General features: G+C 51.5%; 2 protein-coding genes across 3 annotated transcripts in view; one reads left to right on the top strand and one right to left on the bottom strand.

Moving 5' to 3' along the window:
• On the top strand, positions 1–13,798 carry cp (ceruloplasmin). The gene is made up of 19 exons (XM_088621308.1): positions 1–204; positions 2,129–2,373; positions 2,819–3,031; positions 3,442–3,615; positions 4,106–4,360; positions 4,785–4,950; positions 5,495–5,634; positions 6,444–6,584; positions 7,081–7,295; positions 7,793–7,943; positions 8,689–8,901; positions 9,359–9,569; positions 10,026–10,165; positions 10,598–10,726; positions 10,963–11,069; positions 11,689–11,908; positions 12,322–12,461; positions 12,838–13,000; positions 13,677–13,798. Exons 1-19 carry the CDS (start codon positions 47–49, stop codon positions 13,745–13,747), a joined length of 3,252 nt encoding a protein of 1,083 aa, XP_088477434.1. The 5' UTR covers positions 1–46; the 3' UTR covers positions 13,748–13,798.
• hps3 (HPS3 biogenesis of lysosomal organelles complex 2 subunit 1) overlaps positions 13,572–24,766 on the bottom strand; it is a 15,730-nt gene continuing 4,535 nt past the window's right edge. The window contains exons 7-18 of one of the 2 annotated variants that reach the window (XM_088621320.1): positions 23,305–23,462; positions 22,228–22,329; positions 20,579–20,687; positions 19,930–20,117; positions 19,360–19,537; positions 18,183–18,413; positions 17,294–17,482; positions 16,571–16,765; positions 16,363–16,470; positions 16,046–16,252; positions 15,340–15,430; positions 13,572–15,209 (exon numbers count right to left, since the gene is read on the bottom strand). In XM_088621320.1, the coding sequence (XP_088477446.1) occupies positions 15,082–15,209; positions 15,340–15,430; positions 16,046–16,252; positions 16,363–16,470; positions 16,571–16,765; positions 17,294–17,482; positions 18,183–18,413; positions 19,360–19,537; positions 19,930–20,117; positions 20,579–20,687; positions 22,228–22,329; positions 23,305–23,462 (1,884 nt within the window). In that variant the 3' untranslated portion in view covers positions 13,572–15,081. The remainder of the gene's footprint in view (positions 15,210–15,339; positions 15,431–16,045; positions 16,253–16,362; positions 16,471–16,570; positions 16,766–17,293; positions 17,483–18,182; positions 18,414–19,359; positions 19,538–19,929; positions 20,118–20,578; positions 20,688–22,227; positions 22,330–23,304; positions 23,463–24,766) is intronic. The other variant, XM_088621328.1, reaches the window with a different exon arrangement.

The raw sequence follows: 24,766 nt of genomic DNA on the forward strand, positions 1-24,766 counted from the left end.
GCTGCACCTCGGATGCCACCCCAGGCTTGTTCCTTCACTCAGCAGAATGACCTACTTGGGGAATGTTCTGTCCCTGCTGCTCTGCTTAACCGGAGCGGTGTGTGGAGTTCAGAGGGAGTACTTTATAGGCATCAAGGAGGTACAGTGGGATTATGCACCAAGTAAAATGAATTTGATTCTCAACCAGTCTTTGAACGAGGATGAGTAAGTATGCATGTCGTATTTATAAAAAAAAAATCTCTTTAACATGGTTTCCTGGTCTCTCTTACAATAAACTTCAGAGGCATTATTAGACAATTGATTTAAAGGTCATTACTTATTAAATACTGTAAATGGCATACGTGTTTGGTTGTTTCCTTCAGTGTGTACATATAAAAGTGGGAGAATTTATTTTAATCCGAGAAGTGACAGTAGCCATAGTCACCGTATTCTCATTTTACGACAGATGTCAGAGGTTCTAGTACAATAAAAATCACCAGAGCTCTAAAGTAAAACGGTATGTTGTGCCGTGCCATATTACAATGAGCACCCTTGATCCTTTCTGGTGTGGTCGTGCCTGGGGTCTGTACAGCTCTGCCTTTTACCTCATTCGTAAGGGCAAAACTTCCAGCTACAGGTTTCAGCTCTGCTTTGAGCTTGTGACACACACACACTGCCTCAGAGCTGCTTCTCCGACATAGCCAGGACAAACTCCCCTTAAACAAGGTACTGTGATGACTCCTCCAGTCTCGGAGCCTGTTATCACGTTGTATAGAAATTGTCGTCGCTGCGTACAGTAGCTTCGATATAGGACGTAATAGTGTAGAAATGAGCCCCGTTGTGTGAGGAAACAATAATTAAGATGCAAACTTCATCGGGCGCCAGCCTGACACCGTTTTAAACCAGCCAGCGGGGCAGGGGTTAATAAAGCATGTTAGCACAACGCACCAGGCTAAAGGAAACGCGACGCGTCGGACAATCGTATTATTGCGCGGCTTTGAGCAACAGCGAAGCGACCTCGGTTGTTTGCGCAGACCTTTCGCCTGGCAAAGACTGGCCTCTGAGTAACCCCTGTGTCGGACTGGGGGGGCATTTGTAGGGGCAACATTTCTTCGGGGAATCTTGGGATGGTGTAAATGAGTGTGGAGATATTTTATCCGAAAAGTTACAAACGGGGCGTTCCCTACATAGACCTATATAGAGTCGACTCCTCAAGTTTGTAGTTTTTAAATTTGTAGCTCTCTTTCAATCAAAAATTATAAGAGATAACAAAAAGTATTTTGGGAAGAATGTTGTTCTACGGCTTGCACAACAGATCTTTCGCCGGTGTTTTGCCTTGTGGTGAGTGTTGTTGAAACCGGAGTGAAAAATACGTTTATTGTGGAAGGAAAAACATTTTCTTAAAAACGGGCTTCTTGTTCGCTATATTTTGCAATGTAGAGTTTGTTTCTTTTGGAATATGAATTAAAAAAAATTAAAGCGCCACTTGCGATCGTAAATACAAAGCGATTATTGAAGATGTCTGAGAGGAATTAGAAAAGTAAAAAAACAGAAAGTTGCAAATAGAATAATAATGATAAAGAACTTGTGTGTATAATACTAAACTGATCTAAAAAGACCCTGCGGGACATTATCCTGCCTGTTTCAGTTAAAGTAAATTAAATTAAGATGCACTACGGCCTGTTCATGTGAGAGAGTGACTCATGGTCAGGTTTGTAATGTTAAGAAATTCAAGTTTTTAATTATGCACAGGTACGGAGCTGGAGGTAAAAATAGAAAATCAGTGGTTTGTATTACTGCACGGCTGCCTTCATTTGAGCTTGAAGCAGCAGGTGGCCCGGCATGAAATGATAAAACCGACCAATGAATCAGTCAACCAGTCGGTCGGTCAATCTGTCGATCAATAATAATAATAATAATAATAATAATAATAATAATAATTGCTTACACTTATATAGCGCTTTTCTGGACACTCCACTCAAAGCGCTTTACAGGTCATGGGGATCCTCTCCACCACCACCAGTGTGCAGCCCCACCTGGATGATGCGACGGCAGCCATAGTGCGCCAGAACACTCCCCACACATCAGCTCTCAGTGGGGAGGAGAGCAGAGTAATGAAGCCAGTTCATGTTTCGGTGGTGTGTCTCAGGCACGTCGCCACGTTTCTGCGGAGTGGGGAGGACCGCATCGGCAGCGTGTACAAGAAAGCCGTTTACCTGCAGTACACCAGCGCCACCTACAGGGAGGAGGTGGAGAAGCCGCAGTGGCTGGGCTTCCTGGGGCCCCTCATCGCGGCGGAGGAGGGGGACACCGTGGTCATCCATCTGAAGAACTTCGCCTCGAGGGCCTACACCCTCCACTCCCACGGCATGAAGTACACCAAGGACAACGAAGGTACGGGCCGCAGGCCGAGCCCGGGCCCCGCTCTCCCCAGCGTGGCCCTGGACGGGGCGCGGGGCAGGTGTGGGTTCACATCCCAGCGGAGAGGCTGCAGTAGTGCCCTCGCACGAGATGGTGCTTCCTCACCGTGAGATGAGAAGTCTGTCTTTTCTGTTTGTCCTCGGTCTTTGAAAGCATCTTTTCCGTTCCTGCTTACCTGTCTTCTTTCATTTCTCCTGCTCCGAGGGCACCTCGCATGCTTTGATAAAGTCATGGAGCTGTTCCGACAGCTGGCCTTATTAACAGTTTTCTTCCCCACGACATGAGCCAGTTCATAGTTCAGAAAGTCCTAGAAAGCCTCCAGGAGCTCAGGCTTTGAGGTCTGGAGTTTTATAAAGCCCAGACTGAAATGAAAGATTGAAACTCCTTCATTGCTCTTGCTCCTGCGGCTCCTGCTTAGGTGCGTTTTACCCTGACCACACCAGCAGCGGGGACAAAAGGGACGACCACATTCAGCCTGGAGCGAACTACACGTACGTGTGGGAGATGACCGCGCCCCACGCGCCCGCCAAGGACGACACCAACTGCCTCACCCGAATCTACCACTCGCACATCGACGCCCCCAGGGACGTGTCCTCCGGCCTCATCGGACCCCTCATCATCTGCAGAAAAGGTAACAGCGGTGAAACTCGGAATTACAGCTCCGAAAGGTGGAACGTGACGTTCTTAGTGTCTGAGAGAGTTCTCCTTCAGTGGTCCCCTCTAAGAAAAAGACCTTTTCCTGCAGATTTCTCATACCGTCTTCAATGCAAATGGAAAAAGGTGTTTCATTAAATACCCCTCTGTCTCTGTCTTTCTGCCTTTCCGATTTTCCGATTTGTTCCCGAGTTGCAGCTCCTGGGGCGTCCCTGCTCTTCTCTGCACATAACCCTAACCCTTACCCTCCCACACCCCCTGGCCTTACCACATGCCCCACACTGAGTGGTCTGCGGTCCGCTCAGTCCACTGTGTGGACGTTCCCAGAGGGTTTTTAAGCAGATCGGTCAGCTGTCACAGTCCCTCTGGCTCTGCTCTTCCCTTCAGGCACGCTGGACGTGTTCGGCGACAGAGCGGCCACATACCTCTACGCGCTGTTGTTCACGGTGTCCGACGAAAACCTCAGCTGGTACCTGGATGACAACATCCAGACGTACTGCTCTGCTCCCGACAAAGTGGACAAAGAAGACGAAGACTTTCAGGAGAGCAACAAGATGCACTGTGGGTACCTGACACACCTTTCCAGCTGCTGACGTTGTCCCATTTCAGGGAAACACTGTCCCGGCAATGGCCTTTTTAACCAGTCTGCAGCGCAGGGCACTGGATTGAAAGTGAAGTAATATTGGGATGCATCTAATAAAACTGTCATCGTTTGGATGATACAACATGTTACTTTTGGCTCAATGGCCTTTAGCACATTAAAAACGCATAGAGACTTGGAGTGTTTTTGAACATCGGAAGACCAACAAAAGAAAAACACAGTTTGCTATTTACAACACCAACTAGCACTTTATATACCAACCATTCTTAATCATACCCATGTGAGAACGGCCCTGTAAACCAATAATTCCATTAATTCACAATAATCACCCAGTGTGTCTATTTACAGTGATTCTAGAGTCCTTTAGTGGCCTCTAGTGGCAGGTTGAAGTAACATCTCTCTCTCCCGACCCTGCTGGCCCCTGCATTGTTGTCATTTCCTTTCTTCCAGCCATCAATGGCTACGTGTATGGGAACCTGCCGGGCCTGACGATGTGCGTGGGGGACAAGATCCACTGGCACCTGTTCGGGATGGGCAACGAGGTGGACGTCCACTCCGCCTTTTTCCACGGGCAGATCCTGACGGAGAGGAAACACCACGTCGACACCGTCAGCCTCTTCCCGGCGACGTTCGTCAATGCCGAGATGGTGCCTGCGAACCCGGGGAAGTGGCTGCTCAGCTGCCAGGTCAACGATCATGTGGAAGGTAAAGTGGACGGACCTCCCCGGCGCGCCTCTGTCCTCTTACACCGCGTCTCCCCGCGCTGGGCCGCTGCTGGGCCAGGAAGGGGTTCCTGCTAGAAGGGGCACTATTACTGCACGGTCTGTTCAGTACATCCTTGTTTGGCTCATGGCTTGCCTGGCATTTGAGAGTGTAACATGAGGGCTGAGGTGTCAGTAGGCTAGAGCTGACCGGCAGCACACAGCAGGTCAGCGCGCGGGAGGAGAAAACGCCAGTCGCCATCCTCGCGGCCAGCGAGACCTGGCCAACAGGCAGTGCAGCGGCGGCAGTGTGACCGTTGTGCGTCACGTGCGGCCAGAGTCTGTTTAACACCAGTTGTTTGATGAATCATTCCGGACTGAAATGAAGGGGTGACGCTTAAAAAAAAGCATTTCTTTTTCGATCGCAGGTGGGATGCAGGCGTTTTTTGAAGTCAAGAACTGTTTCCCCAAAGTCCACCCTGGCAAACCCCGAGGAACAGTCCGGCAGTACTACATCGCGGCCGAAGAGGTCATCTGGGATTATGGGCCCAGCCAGATTAACCAGTTCACAGGAAACCCCTTAAAATCCGACAGGTGCGCCGAACAAACCACAACTTCCGTTCTTCAGTTTTAAATCTGAAATTTCCAAAACAGCAACCTAAAAATCGTTTGGCTCTGACATCTGGGCAGTTCAGGCCTCAGAGGAGGCCTGGCGTTTGGGCTGTGGAGCCTTCTTTACATGCCTGAAGGTGCCTTCACACCTGAAGAAGCTCCACAGCCAGAATGTTTTCTTTTCCTTTCAGCATTGGAACAAACCAGTACTTGTTTGTTGGCAGCCCCCGCATGCTGCTGCAGCTCCCTGCCTGAACCTCTCAGAGGAGAGGAGACTGCTGGCAGTCAGGATGCAGCACTTTGCTCTGCAGCACTTCATAGTCCCAGACCTGGGCATGTTCGACTTTCAGAGCCACTTGTGTGTTTATCCATGTTTCCATCCACTTACTGTGTGGATAAACGGGTCTGCTAATCACACAAATCGTGTAACGCGAACGATTTCAGCCTTAGTTTGCTGTACTTCTGCGGGATCGTTTTTTTTTTGTTCAGAGTAAAACCAGTGCTGACCAAAGCTCTGTCTCACCAGAGATTCGGAGCCCTTCTTTGAAACTGGGAGCGACAGGATTGGAGGAAAATACAAGAAGGCAGTCTACGTGGAGTACACAGACCACAGCTTCACAAAGCGCAAGGAGAGGACCCCCGAGGAAGAGCACTTGGGAATTCTGGGTACTGACCCACACGCTTCTCTCTTTTAGAGGAAGACCGCATGTCAGACACAAATGGCACAGATGTTTGACACAGACCGCATGTGCCCAGTACAGTAATGCACATAAATATCACATGTAGACATTTATGTTTTTGCAAATAGTTTTGCGGGTTTTGTAATTAAAGAGCGATGGACTCTTAAAACAGGGAAGCAGCGTGATCTTTTGTGACTATAGAGAGGGAGAAAAGCACTTTACTTTGGAAGTGTGACAAGAACAACAAAAGGAGCAAACATATTTTCTGATTCTGTATCTCAGTCGATAACTGTTTGCCCGTTATGCCTTCCAGCAGGGGCAGTAACATCCTGTTGCGGTTTCCGTAACATCAGGTTTTTACGGCTCAGGGTTGTTAGCCTTGAATTTAAGAAGAGAATGTTTTCCGTTAGATATTTGATTTACTTAATTGGTCCAATCATTCTTTGTTGTTGAGTCAGGGAGAAGCCTCCTTCTTATTATAGACTTTTTAATTGCAGATAAACTAACCGGCATTCTATTGCTGGTACCACTTCCCTGCTTAAGCAAAAAAGGTGTTTTTTAGCAATGCCCTCAGAGGCTGGAACAGGAGGTTGTATAGTTGTATGCTTACACGTCTCTCATGCCTCCTGAAATGTCCACTTTCCCCAGGAAGGACGCAACTGGAAGCTTGCATCTCTTTCCTTTTTCAGGAGTACTACCGTATTAAAACCATGGAAGTCTTTTGTGATACAGTGTAGGTCACGTGCTGGTAAACCTTCATTAAGAATGAACTCTGAACTCTGGTCCCTTTCGCAGGTCCCGTCATAAGGTCTGAAGTTGGGGACACCATCCGGGTGACTTTCCGGAACAAGGCCAACCGTCCTTACAGCATCCAGCCACACGGGGTGCTGTACACTAAAGACAACGAGGGGACTTTGTACAACTCCATTCCTGGAGGTAAACAAGCAGGAAGAGCATTGATCTGTGAACACTCTGAAGGCTTGAGTAAACACTGAGCCTCTGTTGGCTGACTAACACCACCTGACAGTTGTTCAGACACCAGCTGTAAGAAATAAGCAGTGCTTAATGTAGCGTCAATGCTTTGTTTTAGCAAATGGTTACAGAAAAGCAGCATAAATAAGGAAACTTACATTCATTTTCTATTTCAGCATGCAGCCTGTGTTTTGCTCACACTTGACCGAGAATGAAATTGTAGTGCACTGGGGCGTGTTTTAAGCAGAAGGGTGCAAACCTACGCAGACAGCACTTGGGTATGCTGTCTGCCTGGAGTGTGACCTGCAGCCTGTAAATAATGACATATTTTAAAAATATATAAAGGTATCCACTAGAAACTGTGGAAATCCGGTAGTTCTGCCGTGTGAATGCCTTGGGCCAGTCGCAAATGTGTTCGTGCAGCGTTGAAGGTGTTGTGAGGAATGAGTCTCACTCCCAGGTCACGTGACGCCTTCCTTCGCCGCCCACGTGCTTCCTGGCTCCAACGTGACCTACGAGTGGACAGTTCCTCTGGACAGCGGGCCGGCCGCCGATGACCCCGACTGCATCAACTGGCTCTACTTCTCTGCAGTGGACACCGTGAAAGACCCCAGCTCCGGGCTGGTGGGACCGCTCCTGGTCTGCAAGCGCAACACCCTGAAGTCAGGCAAACAGGTAGGGATCCAGACCCCCAGGTCCACACAGGCCCAGAGCTCAGACCTGGTCCCGCCAGCGAGAAGGTTTAAGCACCCAGCGCATAGCTCAGCTCCCTCTTGTCCACGTGCAGTAAGCGCGCGCGTGCTTTCAGAGCTCTCAAGTGTGCTCAGCACCTTCGCTGCTTTGAAATCCCAGAATTTAAGGGAAATGACATCAAATGTTACTGATCTGTGTTTTTACACCGATATGTTTAATTACAACTCGCGTGTGCGTACGTGCTGTTTTTTAAGGGAGCAATTTACAAGTTGTTTGCTGTTGAGATATGGAACGCAGCTGTCCGAAACGAACCCCACCTTTCCCTCACACTCAGGTATTTGCCAAACGCGGTGGTTTTCAGGAAAGTAACCCCTGGAAGTTGGCGAAAGGAGCTTGACACTCGACTAACATACTGTAGTCGACCCCCTGTGCAGCCACAACGATGCCTGTATATTTACAGCTTCTCTTGAATCTTTCAGAAAAACATCGACAAAGAATTCCATCTCCTCGCCACCGTGTTTGACGAGAACCTGAGCTGGTATTTGGATGAGAACATTAAGATGTTTGCCGGAGCTCCTGACACAGTGCAGAAGGAGGACGCGGACTTTGATGAGTCCAACAAGATGCACTGTGAGTTTGGATCAGACTGACCACTGACCAGACAGCTGAGTCCTCGCGCACTGAGGTGTAGCCGTGTCCAGTAAACACTTGTATGCATTCACCGCAACGCACATATCCAGGCATACCCAGGAAGAGACGTTTTTTAAAACAAGCATTAAGTTGCCCGATTCCTGTCGAGTAATCACAGCCAGGTTCGCGTTCGGACAGTTGTACTAAAAGTATATAATGCATTGGTGCAACTGCATGTATAAGATTTTAAAAAGATTGCAACTCAAACATTTTTACATGGAACAGAAAGAAAACAGTTTTGAAGGATACGTTGTTTGGTATTGACACATGAGAGAAGTTTAATCTTCTTAGTCTGGAGCAAATACGTCTTGAGAGGGAGATTTGAAGCACAGTTAGAAAAGGGAGAGACAATGCCAGCTCACATGGTCAGTTCAGATCCTACAGACCAGAGACACAGGGGAGAGGAGAAAATGAAGTTCAGTCATTCAGTCACTTTTGTCACACAGAAGGTTATAGTGAGGTGGAATGACCTGCAGAGACATGCCGTGGCTGTTGGGTTACTAGGAGGTTTCAAGGTGAGTCTTCACAGGTTCAGTAATCTCTACACATCCAGAAGAACAGGACAGGCCACAGAAGATCCTCTGTTGTTTAACCTTTCTTGTTGAAAGTATTGTTTAATTACACAAAGTGTAGTATGGATGACTCCCAATGTCTCTGATAAACTTTTTGCTTTTTTTTAATTCAGCAATCAATGGATATATGTATGGCAACCTGAAAGGACTGAAAATGTGTTTAGGAGACAAGGTGTCCTGGCACCTCTATGGCCTGGGGTCAGAGGTCGACATGCACGGTATATTTTTCAACGGCAACACCTTCATTACCAAGGGGACCAGGAGAGACGTCGTTAATCTCTTTCCACACATTTCTCAGACTCTCATCATGCAGCCTGATGCCATAGGTAATGTTTCTCCCTTTCCGTTCTGAATATGGACGTGCTGTGTTTTCAACATTGTGCACATTCTCGGACTTCACCTTGTACAGCTCACGCACAGCAGCAGCTGTCAGAGAGAGCAGAGGTTGTGCACACCGTCGAGGAGCTAAATGAAACTACAGAAGCTCTTTGAAGCCTTGCTCTGATCACATTCACCCACAGCAGAGGAAAAATTCCACACTTGCATATTATTTTATTTAAACAGGAAAACATTGCATTGAAATAGGACTAGTCTGTTTGTTGAAGGCTTGAATTACAACATTACAACCAGGTAATATTCTGTTAGGACAGCGTGCAAACGCCAGGTCGTGGAGTTGAATTACTGTATGTTCTTTTAATACATGACCAAACAAATGCAAAGCCGTCGCGGGCGTGCAGTACGAGTCCGTGTCTCGGCTGACCGTCCGTTGTGCGCTGTGCGCAGGGGAGTTCGGCGTGGTCTGCAGGACCACGGACCACTACAGAGGCGGGATGAAGGAGAAATACACAGTGGAGAAATGCAGCTGGTGGAACAGCGGCAAAGACCTCACGTTCTTCTACGACAAAACGTACTACATCGCGGCCGTGGAGACGGAATGGGACTATTCTCCGAACCGCACGTGGGAGGAGGAGAGGCACATGTTTCACGACGAGAGGTACCGTTTGGGCCGGGCCCCCCCCAGCCCGGGCTGCGAGCGAGCCCGGAAGTCCTTGGTTCGGCGTGCAACAGCGCCTCCCTGTGGCTGCGAGCTTGCAGCGCAGCTGGTGAAAGCTGAGCACCCCTGTCCCTGCAGTGCTCAGAGTGCAGAGTGCAGCTCTGTAAAGTCCTGACCCTGGTGTCTCCTGCGCTCCCAGCGACGATCCCTGCGGGGCTTCCTCAGCTGAAGAGCGATAACAAACGTAGGAAGACTTGCAGTCGAGCCTGCATAATTCCAGGAAAGCTCTAGAGGTCAAGAAATGACCCAGTATCAATTAAATGGTATAGAACATGGAATATGAATCTTCCGTTTTATTATAACAAAAAATCCCTACTGCACAGGTTATCGCTAAGAGAAAATTGCTCTCGGACGAGCATTGTTTCAGTCTACAATTTGCTGTTTTGTTGTCCTCAGCCCTGGAAATACCTTCATTAACAAGGAGGACAAGTTCATAGGCTCCAAGTACAAGAAGGTGTTGTACAGGGAATTCACTGACCGCACCTTCACCACACCCAAGACGAGGGGAGAGGACGAGACGCACCTCGCGATCCTAGGTGTGTGCTGGAAAGGTTGCTTTTATGTCGGTGTGTCCGGCTGATGTGAAATGTTAACGCATGGAGTGTAATGCAGTTGAGATCTTCAGTACAGACAGGAAGGTCTGCAATGACTAATGATGAAGAATATAGTCCAGCATCAATTTCTTATGGGTCCGTGGTGGACAACACAGTAACTTAGCAGCTTTGAAGCTTAACTCCTAGGCTGAAAACCTCTGGAAATAACCGAGCGTTCAGCTGGGCTGTATGAGAATGCTGATGTGTGTCTGAATGCGTCTTGAGTGGTGTGGATACAGAGATTGTAACGTCGCTCAGAGCGCGGGCAGGAGGTGGAGACCCAGTGCAGCTGCTTTGGCCTTGTACCTTGCTCTCACTGGGTCTCACGGCTTCAACAGTGAAGCAACAATGAAAAAAATTTTTGTTTTTCCCAAGGTCCTATCATCCACGCTGAGGTTGGCAACAAGATAAAAATTGTGTTCAAAAACATGGCTGGGAGGAATTTTTCCATCCACGCGCACGGAGTGAAGACCGAGAGTCCCAGGATTAAAGAAACTGCACCGGGTAAGGCAGCGTGTCTAGACCAGCCATCGCGCCCTGCGTGGTCTGGATCTGACTGGAGCAGGCCCAGGGCCAGCTCCCGGTCGGGAGACTGCCGGGCTCGTCCACTGCACCTTGGACAGGGGTCTGCGAGGGGGGAGAAAGCCGCCCTGAGACTCGCACAGCCCTGTCCTGCGCGGAGGTGTTTCACTGGGTTACAGGGTTTCCTGTAAAGCTAAAGCAGACCTGTCTCGTCTCAGGTGAGATCCAGGAGTACACCTGGATCATCCCGAAGAAAGGCGGGCCCGCGCCGGGAGAGGCAGAGTGCAGCGTCGCAGCCTACTTCTCCACAGCGGACCTCATCAAGGTAACCCAAGCAGCAGCACGGTGACGGCACCGCGGGAATCGCTGCCTTGCAGACAACCATGCCCTGAACTAGGAGGTACTTTACAAAACCACTTCTCCTAGCCAGCTGTTATATCACCCTGCAGCTCAGCAGTGTGAGCCTGGCCAGTACCTGGATGAGTGACCTCCTGGGAAAAACTAAGGCTGCTGCTGGAAGAGGTGTTAGTGGGGCCAGCAGGGGGCGCTCACCCTGCAGTATGTGTGGGTCCTAATGCCTCAGGATAGTGACGGGGACACCATACTGTAAAAAGGCACTGATCCCGAGGTCTCGACTCTCTGGGGCCATTAACAATCCCAGGCTGTTTCTCTGCAAGTGGTCTTACCCCGGTGTCCTGGCCAAATTCCCCCCTGGCCTTTACCAGTCATGGCCTCCTAATGATCCCCATCTCTGAACTGGCTTCATCACTCTGTTCTCCTCCACACTGAGAGGTAGTGTGCGGGGAGCATACTGGCTCATCCAATGATCACCCGGGTGGGGTTGTGCACTGGCGCTGGTGGATGGGAGTTACTGGCAAAGCACTCTGCGTGGGGTGTCCAGAAAAGCACAGTCTGTTGACCGCTGGGCGGTCACTCCCTTCCAGGACATGTACAGCGGCCTGATCGGCCCCATCGTCGTGTGCCGGAAGGACTTCCTGAGGAAGGTGGGGCTGAAGAAGCAGATCGAGGAGTTCGTCCTGCTCTTCCTGGTGTTCGACGAGAACGAGTCGTGGTACCTGGATGAGAACATCAAGACCTACGTGAAGGAGCCAGCGAAGGCGCGCAAAGACGACGAGGAGTTCATCGAAAGCAACAAGATGCACGGTACATCTGCGGAGCAGCTCCGTGTGCCTGATCGATCTAGAAATAGGATCATTTCCCATTGCTTTCAGGTCCTGAACTGAAGAGAGCTCGCTTTCCAGCTGTCAGATTTCTTAATTTAAAATCTCTTGGCTTAGTGTAGAACAGGTCCGAATCAAGCAGCTTGTTATTTTAATGAAACTGTTAATGAACTGAGCAGGTGTGTGTCATCAAGACCAGGGCTCTAATTAACATGCACACTACTGCTCAGTCCAATCCTGGTCTGTTAGGATTTGTTGCAGCTGAGTTCTCAATCACAGGCTGATCGATTTCAGTTTGCTAGTTGGGACAATTGATTAAATCAGCTTTCAGCTCCCGAAGGGTCCAGTGGGATTCGTAATTTTGAGTTTTTCCTGACGCGTCCCTGTATCTTGCAGCAATGAATGGCAGGATATATGGAAACGTGGAGGGCCTGACGATGCACGCGGGAGACCACGTGTACTGGCACCTGATGGGAATGGGCAACGAAGTGGACATGCACACGGTTCACTTCCACGGGCACAGCTTTGACTACAAGGTAACTGCGCTGCCACAGGCTGGCCTGGCAGAGCACTGGTACCATCTCAACACCGGCCCCCGTCCAGCACAGATCCCACCACAACACCGGCCCCAGCCCAGCACAGATCCCACCCATCACTGGCCCCAGTACTGGTCCTATCACAACATCACAGCACCAGCCCCTTCAAAAGAAGTATTGTATTATCTTCCAATTAATCAAATAATCAGAAGAATGTGCTAAACTCCTACTCTGCACAGAAAGCCCCGTGCCCATGACCGAGTCTCACTGTGGGACTCTTAATCCTTAATTAAAATCTGCCTTCTGACTTGTGCCAGTCGTCCGTCTCGTCTGGGAAACGTGGCGTTTGACTCTCGCTCTGTCCCCCTGGGTCTAGCTGAGCGGCACCCACCGCACGGACGTCTTCGACCTGTTTCCCGCCACCTTCCAGACGGTGGAGATGAGGCCCGAGTACCTGGGCACCTGGCTGATCCACTGTCACGTGACCGATCACATCCACGCGGGCATGGAGGCCACCTACACCGTGCTGGAGAAGGGGGGTGAGAGAGGAAGCAGGGATGGGGGGGACTCTCCTTGGGCTTTAGTTTGGGAGTGTGGGTGTGGTAGAAACGTTCATCAGGCTCTGCAGTGGTTTCACAGGGTTCTATTCGTGCATTAGTGCTAAAATCACATTACCTCCCCCACTGGCTCAACTGGTAAAGGTGCCGGGGCGCAGGTTGAACTGCCTGACTGTGGGTTCAAGCCTGGGTAATGTCAATAGCCGACTGTAACTGAGATTCCCCAAGTGGTGCCGCACAGTTGGCTGAGTACAATCTGTGATACAGCGATACAGCGCCCCCTGTGGACTCCAGGGCACTTGCAGGCTTGGGGTGCGGTCAGTGAGGGACCCGGTTCTCCTCCAGTCAGCGCTGACGCCGCAGGATGGGAGACTCGGGTGCAGAAGAGTTCTGCTGTGTTTCCTAAGCTCCCCATGTGCGGTTGTGGGGTTGTAGCTGCAAGCCAAGATCAGAAAAACAACTTGCTGCTCCACTCCGCGTGGGGTGGCCATGAAAAAAACAAAACTAGCGATTCTGAAATGTAAAAAAAAATCATACAGTATACGTCATCACATCGCCTTATCAATCTGTGTTTAATGGACAGTTGTGCTTTTTTATGCTGTAATTATTGTACGCTCCAGCTTCACAGAGGATTAATAACACTCTTTTTGATTTGCAGAGCCCCGCGGTCCCCTGCAAGGCATGAAGGACTTGCTAAAGAAACATTTAGGATTCAAATCCCCATTGTAAATCCCCGATGTTGCTGTGGTCACTGTATTAAAATTTATTACTTTTAACATTTCTGGACTACTGAAGTGCACTTTCGTGTTACGGTGAGCAGTATCTTATTCCTACCCAGAAAGGCCTCCGTTATGAAAGTACTTTGTAACGCCGCTGCAGAAGCTGATTGGCACTCGTGTTTAAAGTGGGCACTCTTCCTGGTGGGCAGCAGGCATGGGCACAGGCTGGCAGAGGACAGGGTGGCTCAGGAGGAACCAGATGCTGGAAAGTGGCGCGCTGGACGGGTCTCTGTTCCTGCCCCGGAGGCTCTACAGCTGCAGCTTGTGTGCTGGCCACTCAGGTCTTAAACCAGCAGTCTCACTCAAGCGGTGGAAGGCCAGCTGTCCCTGTCTGGGTCTTTGTTCTAACACGAGCAGTCGATTAAACAATTAACCTAATTACTGGATTTTCTTAAGATATAAATAGTATTTTCTACTGGTGATTACTCAAATCTTTCACTTAACTGCATCCAGGTTAGAAGCGTTACAGTTATGCTGCTAATTACTGTGAACAATTAAAGCTCCCCCAGGAATTGTGTGTAAGACTTCTGTTTTAAAAACAGATACGATTTCTCTTCACATTAAGATCTTTGTACAAAGCCTATCACACGTTAATGTAAATCTCATATGATCTAGTAAGTAACTGTACTCAGAATGCACACATCATGTATTCTCAACACCTGCTCTTGGACTGCAGTGCCTGGATAAAGACTCACGGATTCCCTACCTTAACGCACCCATCAGGTTTAAAAAAAAAACCCATAGCTGCACAAATAGAAAACAATCTCTCAGATATATTTGTTACTGATTCCTTCTATGAGTTAGGTGCTCCTGGGGAAATCAACATTCATCCGTTATGGGTAACTCCTGCCTCTTTAAACAAGACGCTGGCTGGATTACCTTGTTCAGATAACCTTGTCTAGATTCCACAAGCCAGCTGCCACTTCCCTGCACTGCCCTCTGGTGGCTCAAATACAAACTGTTCAGCCCACTCCAGGTACTGTACGTCGAGTTACAGGACAGGCCTGTATGGACCCACTGAAGGAAAGGCGCAGGACACCGTGCTTTCAAGCCCCGAAGAAGAAGCTGGAACGTCACTCGGCAAGGAGGAGAAAAAAGAAAAACCCGCGGCTCGTAACGGCATAGGAGTTCAAAGCCAGCCACATTTCACAGTCATAATCCAGGGCCCGTTTTCAGTGGGTCTGCGGAGAGTTCACCACGTCAACACTGAAGGCGAAGCCCAGTGAGGATTGAGAAGATGGCGTGCCCTCTGCCCTCTCCTCCAGCCCTAGGATAGTGCCAGCCTCACGCCGCCGAGCCCCTCTGGCTGCACTCAAGCAGGTAGGGCAGGAAGAACTCCGCTGAGCCGTCGCTGGGCAGCACCTGAAGGAACTCCAGTGGGCCCAGCTCCCTGGACACCACCTGCAGCGTCTCTGTTCAAGACAAGGAGGAGCTGAAATGAGATTCCCCTGTTGCGGAGGGACACGTGTTCAGCGCAGCGCAGCGTACCGCAGGCAGGTGTAAATGTCACGCCTGCTCGTGCAGAAACGGAGCCAGCCTGACCTCTCAGCGCAGACAGCAACACCGCGCCTGCAGCCCCACAGGACCTGCTTCTCCGGCACAGCTCGGGCAGGAGCTTCTGCCACCAGAGCACCTACAAGAGGGGAGCACAATTCAGGACTGTCCAGCGTGGAACTCTGTTACCTTCACCCATCAATGAGCAGAGCTCTAGCAAGAATGTGAATTCCTCCTACTGTATGTAACTCACTTAACTGAAGGATTCAATTAAGTTGATTTGGTGGCTGGGTGCATCAAATATAATTTTTTTTTTTCTCCCTGTGCGAAGACTACCACCTCCACAGTGCTATAAATGAATTATACAGATCCTCTTCCCAGCACTCAGCCTCCAGGGAATACAGAGAGTATGTTTGCCTCATTTCCAAGATAACACTCCAGCAAGCATGAGAATTTCTCCCACTTAATTGACTTAACTGAAGAATGCAATTAAACCGTTAATGTGCATCAAACAGAACTGAGAACGCAACTTTCTTTTTTTTCCCCTGTGTGAACAGATTACTGCCACCGGACTGCTGTAAATGAATTATACAGACCCTCTTCCTTGCACTGGGCCTACATGGGATACAGGGCAAATCTTTTCCTTATTTCCAGATAACACTCCAGTCGTTTGGGTGCAGCCAGCCTCAGTAAGGTACTGGAACTCTGGGCGAGAACGTTCCTGCTGGCCCTGCGCGCCGTGATCAATACGAACCGTTTTCTCGCTCTGCAGTTCCTGGTGGGCGTAGGCCACGATGGCCTCTGGGCAGCTGTCCAGGAGCTTGTCGATGCAGCTCTCGTGCTGGCCCAGCTTGGTGGCGCATAGCAGGTGCACGCTGAGCCCGGCGCCCTCGCCGTCGGAGAGCTGCTCCAGCAGGGGCAACACAGAGGAGCCGCCCAGGGAGGGGCCGCACAGCAGAGACTGCAGGGGCCAGTCGAGAGGGGAAAGGTTTCAGAGAGGAGCTCAAAGCACAAGATCGAGACCACGCCGGGCACAAACAGGCCGCAGCGACACCCGTCCTCAAGACTCGCCTGTAACTTCTGCAGATCTTCCTGGTAGTCGTGGGCGATGTCGAACCGGGCCGGTGCGACGATGCTCACCCATGGGAAAAGCAAGCCGTAGTGGGGACAGGAACTGATCTGCAGGAATGAAAAGGGGAGGGGAGGAGGGGCATAAAACGGGGTTTCGTTTTTTCGTGACGCACGCAACGCAACGGCGCGCGGCCCTGCAGCTGCTCACCAGGTCCTCGGCGGTCTTCAGGGGCTTGGTGCTGCACCTCTCCCTCCTGGCGACGCGGTCGATGTACACCGAGGCCAGCCTGAACAGGAGGTCCTGAATCACTGCTTCCTGGGCTGACGCCACCACCAGGGCTTCCCAGAAGTCCACCAGGAGCTGCGGCCCGCTCTCCTCGTTCCTGCTCTCCTTGCACAGCTCCTTAACGGCCACCAGGAGAGACGGACCCAGCGGTCAGCCACCTGAAACTGTCCTCCCCTGAGCCACGGCCCCTTACTGCCCCAGTCCTCGACGATCCGACATCCAACCTCACATTTGACCATTTCTCAAGTTCAACAGATACACCAATTACCCCTTCACATCTACTGTAGGCCATCCTCGCACCAGCACACCATACACTCAGGACGTTTGCAATCTCCCACACGTGTGTGGCAAGCCCCAACAGGCACTGAAAGCACATGAAGACTGAAAGCGAAGGAAACGGCGGAAACATTCACTGCGCTGTTAACCAGGGCTGGGAACCCTTCAGCCTCACGGCTCCAGGGCACTGGGCGAGAGCCCAGTTTAAGGTGACTATCTGTGGGGAGTCTGCGTGTTCTCAGGTGGGCCTCCATACGCATGAACAGCAGTACAGGGGCCTGCTGGCGCTACGCTGCCATCACCACCCTGTACCGGAGTGGCACTAGCCCTGCCGGGCGCCGCCGGGAAGCAGGACGGGGGGGGACGCACCTGGAAGAACGCGTCGGCCTCCTCCAGCTTCACCTTGCCGTTCTCGTGCAGCGCCACGGCGGCCGCCACCAGCAGCCCCTCCTGCGTGTCCCTCAGCCAGAGCGCCAGCTCGGTCGGCGCCACGGCCCCCCCGGCGCGCCGCAGCAGCAGCAGCCTCGGCTCCTCCAGGAATCCGTACACCTGCAGCATCTAGCGGGAGACGAGCCGTACTCCAGTGGGGGGCTCCGCTGGGCCCGGGCCACAGACCGGCTGCCCTTCACTACCGCACTGAAGCCTCCTGCGCCTAACGAGGTGCTGCACGGTTTTCAGCTCTTAAAACATGCTGGGGGGAAGTGCCAGTGAACCATTGCATTTGAAAAGGAACAGAAAATTCCAAGATTTTGAGCAGAAACTGATCAAAATTAGTTTGACTCTTAAGCCAGTTAAGGGTTCAGTAGTGTAACTGAGGGCTTGGCTGAACCCAGAACAGAACCCAGCAGATGTGGGGTCCTCCTGCACCAGGGCCGGGAACCCTCTTGCCTCACGAGTCTGGGGCCCTGGGTTACAGCTCAGCTCCGCTAAGGGTGACTTTCTGCATTGGTGGAGTCTGCATGTTCTCCCCGTGTTCAGATAGGCCCTCGCCAGGTACTCCCCCACCTCCCAGGGCCATGCAGGGTAGGTCTAACTAGCTGTGCTAGACCTGCCCTTTCTCAGCTGGTGTTTAAACTTGGCGGCTCGCTCCCAGTACACCCGTACACCGGCTACAGGGCGACAGACGATGCAAACCCAATCGAGGACGACCCTTGGACAGGCTGGGTACCATGCTGTGTGCATTCTGACGAGACCCCTCCCCCTGTCCCAGCCTGCCCGCCCTTGCCCCGCCCTCGCCCCGCCCCCGCCCGCCCCCTACCTCTGCATGGCGGTCCATGTGCTGCTTGTACTGCTGCAGGCTGCCCATCCGCAGCGCCACAGCCGCCTTGGAGAGGGACACGGCCACGGAGGGCACGGCCGCCTCCAGCCGGTCCAGCAGGGCGAAGGCGCCGGCGGCGCTGGCGTTCCTCATGGCCGGGCTGCACACTGCGTGGGGCAGCTGGGAGGGCTCGGCCGCGCCGAGGACCTCCAGCACCTTGTCGGCAGTCTCCTGCCGGGAAGCAGAGGCTTGGATTGGGAAGCAGCCCTTCTGTCAGGGACAGGCACAGGCTGGCGCGCCAGGGAGAAAAGGGGGCGTTGCTGCTTAAGCAGAGCACAGAAGAACAACAATAAATAATAATTCCTTGCAATTAAATAGCTCTCTTCTGGACACTCCACTCAAAGAGCTAGGGAAAGACCTAGCAATCCAGGTAATCACCTGGACGATGCGACGGCAGCCACAGTGCACCAGCGCTCTCCCCACACACCAGCTCTCAGTGGGGAGGAGAGCAGAGTGATGTTCAGAGATGGGGATTATTAGGAGGCCATGATTGGTAAAGGCCAGGGGAAAATTTGACCAGGACTCCAGGGTAACACCCCTACTCTTTTCGAGAAACTCCCTGGGATTGTTAATGACCACAGAGAGTCAGGATTTCGGTTTTACGTCTCATCCGAAGGACGGCACCTTTTTTTACAGTATAGTGTCCCCGTCACTATACTGGGGCATGAGGACCCACATAGACCACAATTCCTTGAAGAAATATTTTATTTCAGATCTATAATAGGGAAGTGGAGCATCGCGGGTATCAAGTACTTAGTAGTTACTACTATGTAGTAGGTAGTGATTAGCAGGAAATCACTAGAGGAAGTTTTAGCTTTGAACAGCACTATACTGTGGACTGTGAACCCTGGTCTTGCTCAATGTCTGTACTGTAAACCACCCTCCTAATTAGTCATTTTTCATTTTCAGACCTTCTGTTACACTGCCGCAGCTGAATTGTGCTTTTCAGACAGGTGATGCTTGGAAAGCACCTGAGCTACGTTTCACAGTGCGACAGAAGTTTTGAAATTTGCTCAGGGAAAATCAGAGATGCACGAGGATGGTTCTGTGAAACTGCTGGTATCCCCTGTGTGTCTGACTTAGTGTAGCACTAAACACAGTCGCGTTTCTCGCTTACTGTGCTCAGCTCCTCTGTCGTCTCCTCGTCGAGCGCGTGCTTCAGAAAGAACAGGAAGCCTTTTCCAAAGCTTTCGCTGCTGCGTGGAAACTCCAGGTTTCTGTTGATGATCTCGGTCATGGACAGGCCAGACATCTTGTAGTAGGGCAGGGCGAGATGAGAGTCCCTCTTGTGAAACCTCGAAGACAAGAGACACTGTTAACTCGGCTTGCTCGTGTGGCACCCAGAACGGGGAACCCAAATATCCATGTGTGGTACTATCCACCCCCTCTCCATCATCTACACACCCTCACAAGAACAGGCCTGAAAATGCAGAAGAGCTAGAAGGATCCCCACCTGCTGCAACCATCTCCCAGCAGCACACAGCTCTGCTGGTGTCCCACCTGTGTAACTGTCTCTTAGCAACACAGAGCTCTGTTGGTGCCCCACCTGCTGCAAGAGTCTGCCAGCAGCACACAGCTCTGCTGGTGCTCCACCTGCTGTAACAGTCTCCTAGCAGCACAGAGCTTTGCTGGTGCCCCACCTGCTGTAACAGTCTCTTAGCAACACACAGCTCTGCTGGTGCCCCACCTGCTGTAACAGTCTCCTAGCAGGGCGCAGCTCTCCTGGAAAGCAGCCTGCAGCTCCTCTTTGTCCACAGGCCCAGACGCAGTGGGGTCCAGCAGTGCCGCCCGGAGCAACAGGTGGGCCTCGCTCAGCAGGTGCAGAGAGCTCTGGGAATGCAGGTTGGCCGACTCGTGCTTCTTACTGTACTCCACCTGGACAAGAGCACACTAGGTCACCGCTCGGCTGCCACGCTCCCACGCCAGAGCACACCAGATTCTCACTGTAGGGCATCCCATAATTCACTTCCTTCACCTTCACCTTTCCTGGAGGTCCTACTGACATTAAAATCTTACGCCCAGGGAGATGCGGTGACGCAGGGCCGTGGTAGCATTCAGGGTCTACTCCAGTTAAGTTAGACTGGACCTTTAACTTGTCCAGAGCTTATGCAGTCTTTCCAGATTTGGCTCAGAATGCGTGATCAAACTCTCCTGCGACTACAAGAAGTGTACCCAGATTCCTAACTTCCCTGTTCCCATCCCTGCATCTTGCCAAATTTCTGGGCTTTTCACATCCGTGTTGTTCATCCTGGTAGACTGATGATAAAGCCTGGCTCTGGAGTGAGATGCGCTGTTGGTGTAGCTCTTCGTGTGCTCAGTAAGCTGTGTATCCCTACCATCTCTCTGTACAGCTGCACAGCGGGAACAGTGCTGATCAAGTACAGGTTCCAGCCGTGGCTGGTCTCCTCCGGTTCCTTCGGCCTGGGGGCTGCCAGCTTTTTTGACCTGCAGGGCAGTGAAGCACAGAGCACGGTCAGCAGGGGAGAGAGTGACCTGCTCTGGGGTCAGGCTGTGTTTCACCACCCCACTGGGCAGAGCACCACCCTGGCTGCACTTTCGAGACACGCCAGTCTGCCTGCATCGCCTCCTCCCTCCACCCGGGGGAGCCCCTGAGCCACGCAGACACAAGCCAGGTGCCCTTCCCTGCTGTGGCCCTTTCCACAGGCTCCAGCTGGGGACCGGCCCCGTCTCCACTGTTCTCCAGCAGTATGACACTCAGTGTTTCTGTGCAGAGAGAAAGGCACTTATTCCTTGGCAGGATCACAGCACGGCTACACCCCTGGAAGGGACCTCCACCTGTCACAGCTGGGGGGTCTCTAGCTCGGTTAAAAGTGCCTGGATTTCCCAGCTTCCAGAGGCTCAGAGAGGCAACCCCTTTCCACCGCCTTCTAACACTGCGTCTCCAGAGAACAAGAGACAGGAATCACAAAGCAGCCTGGGTCTATTTCATTATGAAATAGACTGAAACCACAGACTAGTTGCAAATGACAAACCCTAATTGCTCAACTGGCTGTTCTTAACTGGTTGCTGAAAAGCTAAAACTGATGATGCCTTGGAAGAACTATTCAGCACAATCCAGAAGCCAAGTGGAATCCAAGATCTGCCCAGTCCCATTCTGTTAGCCCTGGAGGGAGTTACTGTTCAGCTAGGATTGTCTGCAAAGCAGACAAGTAAAATCACCCTTGTAATCTAACCCAGTGGGGTAGCCAAACAGATGTGCCCAACTCTCCCAGCAGCAGTGTTAATGATGTCGAACACAGTATATCAGCTGTTAAATCGCACAGGGCTGAGGAAGGTTGCCGACGCTCACGAAAATGAAATATTCGATTTGATCTTACACATCCCGATGGTTAGAAAGGTTAGTGTGGATTCTGGGGAAAAAAATTGGATTGTTTTAGTATCTCAGTGACAACGAATCTCACCCAGGAGCTGCGCAGTCAGTCCATCCTGCAACACTTAGTGCGAACCGCTGATCAGGGAAGAGATTTCCGAAAACGTGCTTCTCAACCAGCACACAACTGGACACTCTTTTAAAAGAGCGAACACTGCTCTGTGTTGTAAGATGGATCAAGAGCATCACTGGGGGTTTGCTTTTATTTTTTGTTATGCTTTTATCGGTTGAATTTAGTTTAAATTTGTATCTACTGAGCTACACCTTCTACACACTCCCCCCCCATGATCAAGGCTGGAAAATTAGGTCCCCAATAAAGGAGAGCCAACTGGTGTGGAATGCAAGCATCGCAGTGGCGCCTCCAGGCTGCTGTCTAACAAGCCACTGAAATCAATTTACCGTACATCTGTTAAGCATTGGCGCCGTTTGATTGACAGGCCACAGTCCACACAAGATAGCAGGAGAAAAGAATCAGACGGACGTTCAGGTTTAGTTGAGTGACAGCACAGAGCCTAGTCTGGAAAAGCTGACCCACAGAAGAAAAGCAAATACAAAAATCACAGACTATTAAAGCCAGGTGAGGCAGTAACTTACAAATACGCTTTTGACAGCAGGCTCTCTAATCCTGGTGAAGACGACGGCTCTATGCCTACAGCTAGGAAAATCCCTGAAAGGATTTTTTGATCTTTTGATTCACTACAACAAAGTTACAAAATGTTTATATCGCAGGTGCACAAATCAGTAAAGTTACACAAAAATGCATTCAAAAAGCAAACTATAACACTGTAAATAATTCATTCCCAGTCACGATTCACTGAGTCTTGTCCCAATGGCAGACTGTCCTTGAGAGAAAAACTGACAACTGCAGTTAACAGAGTAGGCCACCGGGGGGAGCTCTTTACAAGACAAACCATTACTTGGAAACCTCATTAAAGTCATTGGGCATTACTGCTGGCTTAACACAGCACCTGGGGTGGTATCCTGGGGGGGGGTGCATGCTTTTAAGATCAAGATAAAAGGCGAGGCTGTGCGTCTACCTTAAATCAATCCACGGAGACTGATTAGTTATTTAAAACTACGTTTCGGGCCTTTCTGATCAGATTTCCTTTCATCTCTGCATTTTAACAATGAGAGAGCGACTTGCGGCTTCTCTGCATTTCCTTCCCTGCTGATGCAGACCGAAGGGGTTCCGTCTGCCCTTCCTCTGCAGGCCGGGGGGATACTGGACCCACTGCGGCCTGGAGTTTCAGCCCAGGAACCTGAGAGTAAATACGTCCGAGCAGAACCTTGCTTCCTGAACGCAGCCACATGGACCAAACGTCTCAGAACGCCAGTCTTTCCAGCCCCGAGCCCCACAGTGCACCCCGAGCCCCACAGCGCACCCCGGGCCCCACAGTGCACCCCGGGCCTCACACCCCGAGCCCCACAGCGCACCCCGAGCCCCACAGCGCACCCCGAGCCCCACAGTGCACCCCGGGCCTCACACCCCGAGCCCCACAGCGCACCCCGGGCCCCACAGCGCACCCCGGGCCTCACACCCCGAGCCTCACAGCGCACCCCGAGCCCCACAGCGCACCCCGAGCCCCACAGCGCACCCCGAGCCTCACAGCGCACCCCGAGCCCCACAGCGCACCCCGAGCCTCACAGCGCACCCCGAGCCCGGACACGTACTGCGCCCTGCGGGAGGCCCTGGCCGCCTCCTCCTCCGCGCTGTCCATGTCGGCCGCCGTCAGCAGGAAGACGTGGCCCTGGGCCTGGCACAGCGCCCGCAGCCCGATGAAGAGCTGGATCCGCAGAGCGCTCACGTCCATGGTGGGGGGGGGGCAGGCCTGCGGGGAGAGAGGTCAGCCGAGCTTCACCGGGACAGCCAATCATAACGTCACATCACTTTATCACCCCTATACCATTTCTTGCATTTGGAATTTGTCTTTTCGCAGACCCCAGCTTGCTCTCCATGAGACGCACAGACAGGGAGAGAAGCTGGGGGTCAGAGCGCAGGGTCAGCCATTTATACGGCGCCCTTGGAGTAGTTGGGGTGAAGGGCCTTGCTCAGGGGCCCAACAGAGTAGGATTCCTCTGCCAGCTGCAGGATACAAACCGGCAGCCTTCCAGTCACAGGCGCAGATCCAGAGCCACCGCTCCGCCCCAAAAAAGCCGCGATTGAAGCCGCCCGTCACAACCGCCCTGGCGGATGAGCCCGTGTCGGACCGCTCAATCGCATCGGGCAACCTAGTGGTGGAACCTATTCCCACAACAGAAAATGGGGGATCTCCTCTCTTCCGCCACTCGGGATGCATCCACACAATCGCAGGCCTTTTTCAATACGTTCTTTTTCCGCGTCAAGAATCGCCGACTGTTTTCTGGAAACCAGCGCAAGCCGCAGATGAAGGAGTGGGAACGAGCACAGGGGCTTGAGCCCACAGCACCGGGGCCCCACGTTCCCTCTCATTTTTAATGGCCTGTGTGCGCAAACATTTCAAGTCCTGTGAATTTTTCCCCCCCAGTGACAAAAACTGGTGCGCACTAAAGTGAGTGTGTAAACCTGAAATTATATTTTGTTAATATAGTCATCCTCATAGAAGCATAGAGATCCGAAAGACCGGAACAGCGACTCAGCGAGCCCAGTCCTGGAGACTGAGTGTGGAGCGAGCAGGAGCAGGGAGGTACGAGACCACGAGAGCAGAGATATCGATGATCGAGCAGCAGTGATAACGCACACAGCCAGGCTGGGCCTCTCGCAGACAGTCTCCCGTGGTCAAGCTAGCATTTCTCAACTGACGACCGTGTTTGTTTTATTATAACTTTTTTTCATTTCATTTTTCGTGCGCAGTTCAATTTCCTATGTGTGCTGATTTCACAACCTGGGCGGTGCTCAGTCCTGGTCCTGCTGGTGTTCTCTCAGTTCCACAATCAAACCCTTCATTCACCTATTATAATAGTAAGAAGAAGAACGTGAACTATTTGCTATCAGCTCTTACACATGCTGGAGGTTTAACTCTTATATTTTGTCAGTGAACTAAAATCCCAAACTAGAAACAAAATGCACATGTTGAACTGGAGCAGCTCCTTGCTGATCCAGTAAGGCCTCAGTTATCTGCTGGAGGTGGGAGGGTGTGGGGCTCGCCAGGACCAG

Source organism: Lepisosteus platostomus, chromosome 2, assembly GCF_059453375.1.
Source record: "Lepisosteus platostomus isolate fLepPlt1 chromosome 2, fLepPlt1.hap1, whole genome shotgun sequence".
NCBI classification, from domain to species: Eukaryota; Metazoa; Chordata; class Actinopteri; order Semionotiformes; family Lepisosteidae; genus Lepisosteus; species Lepisosteus platostomus.